At 45.1% G+C, this 6078-nt stretch overlaps 3 protein-coding genes across 3 annotated transcripts; 2 read left to right on the top strand and 1 right to left on the bottom strand.

The window, feature by feature from the left end:
- Nucleotides 1-504: 504 nt before the first annotated feature.
- LOC122015812 (oxygen-evolving enhancer protein 1, chloroplastic-like) lies at nucleotides 505-1926 on the top strand. The gene is made up of 2 exons (XM_042572867.1): nucleotides 505-897; nucleotides 974-1926. Exons 1-2 carry the CDS (start codon nucleotides 520-522, stop codon nucleotides 1730-1732), a joined length of 1137 nt encoding a protein of 378 aa, XP_042428801.1. The 5' UTR covers nucleotides 505-519; the 3' UTR covers nucleotides 1733-1926.
- Nucleotides 1927-2196: 270 nt separating this feature from the next.
- LOC122015813 (NRR repressor homolog 1-like) lies at nucleotides 2197-2726 on the bottom strand. Its single transcript, XM_042572868.1, has one exon. The coding sequence runs from the start codon at nucleotides 2642-2644 to the stop codon at nucleotides 2309-2311; it is 336 nt and encodes a 111-aa protein (XP_042428802.1). The 5' UTR covers nucleotides 2645-2726; the 3' UTR covers nucleotides 2197-2308.
- A 2261-nt stretch (nucleotides 2727-4987) lies between these two features.
- LOC122015643 (zinc finger protein GIS3-like) lies at nucleotides 4988-5491 on the top strand. Its single transcript, XM_042572641.1, has one exon. The coding sequence runs from the start codon at nucleotides 4988-4990 to the stop codon at nucleotides 5489-5491; it is 504 nt and encodes a 167-aa protein (XP_042428575.1).
- Nucleotides 5492-6078: the final 587 nt, after the last annotated feature.

Here is a 6078-nt window from a genome sequence, read left to right as displayed (position 1 = left end):
CGTTAGATACCATCGGGACCTAGCTCTCCACTCAATTACTCACGAGACTCTACTCTCTATCACGTCTCAATGGACTAATGTCGATCAGACAACCCAGGGGCCCAGCTCCCCACTCAGATACAATCAACACCCAGGTCCCCACTCAACTACTCACGGGACTCTGCTCTCCATCATGTTCGATCGACTAATTTTGATCGAACAATCCAGGGTCCTAACTCCCCACTCAGATATCATCAGAACCCAACTCGTTGCTCAATTACTCACAGAGCTCTACTCCCCATCACATTCAAAATTTTCTTTTAATCAACTTTCAAACCAGCTCACCGAGAGTCAATAGCTCACTATTTTTAAACGGGATCACTAACTATAACTATAATATGGAGGTAAAAAACTGCCGTGTTCTTTCTTTTTCTTAATCTTACGAGGGGATACTTATGGCCCAGATATCTGGTCCTTGAAGAACCGGCACCACGTAATGGGCGAAGCTCATCCTTAATTTGCCATGGAAGCATACAACAAATGTCTAGATTGCAGCAATCCCCCAATCAGAAGAGCCCTCTTATCCATTCTTCTTATCCACCACATACTGCCTCACAAAAACTCGCCTTAGCGGAGCACAAGACACCTCACGGAGCAAGTGACAGAGAAGAAGCAGAGATGATGGCAGCTTCTCTTCAGCCCTCCGCTACTCTCCTACAGCCAGCCAAATTCGGCCGAGGCGTCAGCCGGCAGCAAACGAGGTCCTCCCACCTCTCCCGTGCGTTCGGCTTTGACTCTGCTTCCGGCGGTCGGCTCACGTGCTCTATGCAGTCCGACCTCCGTGACTTGTCTCAGAAGTGCTCCGACGCTGCCAAGCTCGCCGGATTCGCCCTGGCCGCCTCCGCCCTCGTCGTTTCTGTATGTATTGTGATCATAACTTGTTTGTGATCGTTGAATTCGAGAAAAAAAACTGTGTATGATTAATTGAGAACAGGGGGCAAGCGCTGAGGGGGTGCCGAAGCGGCTAACATACGACGAGATCCAGAGCAAGACGTACATGGAGGTGAAGGGGACGGGGACGGCGAACCAGTGCCCGTCGATCGAAGGCGGGGTGGAGTCGTTCGCGTTCAAGGCGGGTAAGTACAACATAAAGAAGCTCTGCCTAGAGCCGACGTCGTTCACGGTGAAGGCGGAGGGAGTGTCGAAGAACGCACCGCCGGAGTTCCAGAAGACGAAGCTGATGACGCGGCTGACGTACACGCTGGACGAGATCGAGGGGCCCTTCGAGGTGTCCCCTGACGGCGCCGTCAAGTTCGAGGAGAAGGACGGGATCGACTACGCGGCGGTGACGGTGCAGCTGCCGGGTGGCGAGCGCGTGCCGTTCCTCTTCACCGTCAAGCAGCTGGTGGCGACGGGAAAACCGGAGAGCTTCAGCGGGAAGTTCCTGGTGCCCTCCTACCGGGGATCGTCGTTCCTGGACCCCAAGGGCAGGGGAGGATCCACCGGGTACGACAATGCCGTTGCGCTGCCTGCCGGCGGAAGGGGAGACGAGGAGGAACTGAGCAAGGAGAACATCAAGAACGTGTCGTCTTCCACAGGGACCATCACGCTGAGCGTGACGAAGAGCAAGCCGGAGACCGGGGAGGTGATCGGCGTTTTCGAGAGCCTGCAGCCGTCAGACACAGACCTGGGCGCCAAAACGCCAAAGGACGTGAAGATCCAGGGGATCTGGTACGGCCAACTCGAGCAATAAGGCTGCCGCCATGCCGTTGCAGGGAAAAAGGTAGTTAACGAAAGAGGGAGAGCCTTCTTAATGTATGATTTCTTGCTTCATGAATTACAGCTTACTTCTTATAATCTGTATTATCTTCATGCGTAGCGTCGTGTGTGTATACTTTGGCACTTGTTTCTATCTTTGATAACAACAATTTGTGTAAGTGACTTCAAGTGTGAATTGCCCTTCATGAAGATCTCTCAAATTCATAGATTCGATATAAAAAGACATCCAGCTCTTTGGAGGAAGATCTGATTCTGATAGAATCCATATTTTTCTAAATAAAAAAGCTCTCTCCTTGACGGCTTTAACTACTCCACTGCTGAAATCTCCTTAACCACTCCACTAAGAAAAATATGTATTTTTATTGAAAAAGTGCTAAATATGTATTAATTTCTTAATTTCATTCTGAAAACGATTGGAACCATATCTCAAAAATAAGATTTAAGGAAAAAAAAAACGTTTCATGGCATTTCAGATCCAATGATTTTCTTAGATTTCATCTCCAAATTCGTCACACTCAAACCATATTCCAGTTTCTCACCTTTAATATAATTAGAGAGAAAAGTTGAGATCCAAGCTCATGATCTTCTGTTCTCCTGCTTCCTCCTCTTCTTCCTCTTTCCCTTCTTCTTCTTCTCGCCTGCTCCTGTGTCTCCCAACGCCGCCTCCGCCGCTCTCCTCTGCAAAGTCTTCCAGCTCAAACTTAGGCTTCCACACCGGCGGCGATGCCTTCTGTTCCATCCTCTTACTACGGCTGTTACTCTTCCTCAACGAGTCTCTCATAGCTTTGATGTTCTCCAGCAAAGCGTAGAACTTTTCCATATCTGAATCCTCATCTTCCTCGGCTGCTCTCTTTCTTCTTGCGCTCTTGCTGCTTTCTTTCTCCATTTGCTGATCAAGAAAGTGACTGAATGAATGAAAGAATGAATGCGATACAATGAAACCCTGAAACGTACTAATTAAATAGAGCGTCATCACTAATTGATGCTGTATTTACCTCTCTCTCTTTTTTTTTAGAGGCAAAGAAAAATTGAATTTATTTTCATTGTTTACGATTTTTTATGTTCTTAATTGTCAGAACGCAGCAATTAAATTTAGTGAAGTCAAATTTTGCTAGTCATCCGCGTAAGTTCTGCGATGCCCCGCAGTGAATTCTCAATTCATCTCCCAGAAAGGAGGAAGCAATTCATGTGAATGATGTCAGTGTGACACGCCAGTGACATTATGCGATCTTACCACTTAATTACTTGGTGCGACGGGTTAAAGGACAACACGAGCACCAACACGAGCACCATCATGTGAGTGTGTCACTCCCCAAAAGTAAGTTCGATATGTCTCCAAACGTACGAAGATTAGACTCTGTCTTCTACTTTCATATGAAAAGATGCCACTAAAGAAGTAGAGTCATCCAACAGAACAGAATAATTGGATTGTTGAATTTAAAGAACGTACAGTTGTAAGGTCTCTTGCTCGTGGATTAGGAAAAGAACCTTTGTTGTCCAAACCATGCTGGCAAGTGAACCAGTGCTGCATGAGTCCCTGCTTAATTATTAGGCTGAAGGAACCCAAAAATCAAGTTCGATAAGTAATAGATCATGTGATGAGTAATACATATGGCAAGTAAGAGATCATGTGATGAGTAATACATATGGCAAGTACTCTCATGCTTTTTCCCCATGCACCTTCAATGTTTCCTCCTTTTCATGGTCGCAACAAAAGCACAGGCGAACTCGATCTTAAGCAAACAGACAATCAAGAACCACGCACAGGCACAACACTAAAGTTGAAGAAGAAGACATGGATCATTCAATTAATGAGTAGAGTATTTTAGTAGGCCCACCATATGTCCCCCTAACATGGAGAATCTAATTTGGCCATGGTGCTATATCCAAAAGGGTCACTTCAATTGCTTTCTATAAAGTGGACTGCTTCAAGTGAATCCATGGTAGGAGTGACTTCGAGAATCCTTCAGTACTGCACATTTGTAATTGTACCCCGTGTACAGAGAGCCTTGTGAGGGACTGAGTGGGTTAAATTTGCAGGTTTTCTTGATGAGTAAATTAAAAGCTAGCCATATCTACAAGCTATGGAGGTCATATAATTCATGGTCAATGGCAGATTATTGAGTGAAGTATATTGTAGTTTGATTCACTTAGTTGAAATGATATTGGTAGCTTCATAATATTTTTCTGTTTCTTCTGATTAAAGCTAAGACTAATGAGTAAGTTAGCCCCAATAGAAATAGTAGGTGAAGCAAAGCTACAAGCAGTGACTCTTGTGTAGGGAGTTTGGAGAGGACTTGAGAATTACTTGAAGCATAAAGTTGAGGTGATGATGGTCGATGGAGATGTGGCACCCAATCTCATTAAAGATGAGCTAGGAACCTCCTACAGCTAGAAAGAAAAAAAAAATGCAACGAGGAACACATTACACACTATCTCTCATGCCATTCACACAATTAAAGACCTTAATTGCCACTTCACCAAAATCTTTATTTTAGTTTATTCATTTTCTCGCTGTCATGTTTCCATGCGTCTCAGTTGATCAAGATACAAGAAAAGCAAAGCGTGTGAGCGATAAACTCAATAAATTAGGAGCCTGGATCCCTGAACAGAAAACTTCCCTTTGCCATTCTTTATATTTGGTCAGTATATTTTTGACTCCGTATAGTCGTATAGAGATATGTACAGTAGTTTGTTCGTGCAGCGGTGTCCCGTCATTTCAGTACCATGCAATTGATCACTGTCTCTAGATCTCATCATCATCGATTGGGCACTCCACTGAATTGACAGGCGATGTAAGTCCACGTCAAATCATGCATGTTGGTGCGAAGTTTGCATGGGACGGTGAAGGAGATCTAGGAAACCCGTGAACTCCAGTATTTAACTAAGTACGTATACTCTGCTGTATCTTGTCTTCCAATGAAACTCATCGTATCCCTCATCGGTTGGACACGGTGCTCATGCACGTAAGTACGTACGTACTTATTAATTATTTTGTATGCACCGATCGACAGTTATGATCAAACAACTACTACAATTGTTGCCTTTCAGAAGGCATAAGTTATATGGGTCGACAGTGGCTATCCATTTCTTCTTAGACTTCCTCCTTTCGTTTTTTATATAGCTGATTAATCAAAGACATCAGCTGATTAATTTCTCCATATAAATATGTGTTCTTGTCTCCGTCCTCTGCTACAACCTGCAACGCATTCCACTTCTTCGATACCATATGGCGAGAGTAGTGGAGTGCCGCGCCAAGTCATCCCCGAGCGGTACTGGCGGCCTCAAGCTCTTCGGGTTCAGCGTGCCCGACAAGGATGCGGCGTCAGGTGACGTGGGCGGCGGCGGGAGGAAGTACGAGTGCCAGTACTGCTGCCGGGAGTTCTCCAACTCGCAGGCGCTGGGCGGCCACCAAAACGCCCACAAGAAGGAGCGACGGCAGCTGCGCCGCCGGGTCCTCCTCCACTGCCCCCCGCTGGCGGCGAGGAACCAGCTGGCTATCTGTCCCCGGAGCGCTTCCCTGGCCGCCGCGAATTGGGTCGTCGGATACTCCCCGACGCCGTACTATAATTGCACGGAGGCGGCGGTGTACGGAGGTGGGCTCGCGCCTGCGGCCGGGTGGTGCTCAGACGAGAGCCGCACGATCGACGGTGGTGCGGTGGTCGTAGAGGGTGGCGCGGAGGACGTCATTGGGTTGGATCTCCGACTGAGACTCGCTCCGGCGGGCTTTTGAACCTTCACCGACCGATCAAATATTCATATAATCTATATAAATAAATAAATTGTTTGTGATTTTTGTTAATTATATACTTAGTTGTGTAAATTGTTCTTATCTCGATTACTGTATCGATCTTAAGGGCAATATATGGGCACAGATTCTACGATCAATCATAATTACGAATGATGTATTGAAATATCAAATCCCACTCACACACAACCCTGTAGACTAATTATGATCTTTTTATGAAATTAAAAATTGACATAGAGAGAGAAAAAAGAAGACGAAGACGTTCTTGGAAGAAAATTGAGGGGAGGGAAGAAAGTTCAAGTTAAAACCTAATCATTTGTGCTTGGTAGAAGGGAAACATGCCAAAAGCAATTTTATTAAAAATCAATTAAAAATTGTTGTTTGTTGAGAGATATGGACACAATAACCGATGTCTCAATTGCAGCTATGGCACTATATGTATCTTTATCTACGGAAATTTCGAAATGCCCTCTAATTTCTAAATTAATCACTTTACCCCGTAAAGTGATTCCATAATGCCAAAAAATTTATATATGTATATATATATTGCCAATTTAGATTTTGCATTTAAT

Source organism: Zingiber officinale, chromosome 8B (assembly GCF_018446385.1).
Source record: "Zingiber officinale cultivar Zhangliang chromosome 8B, Zo_v1.1, whole genome shotgun sequence".
NCBI lineage: Eukaryota > Viridiplantae > Streptophyta > Magnoliopsida > Zingiberales > Zingiberaceae > Zingiber > Zingiber officinale.
This window is presented reverse-complemented; position numbering and strand designations above follow the sequence as displayed.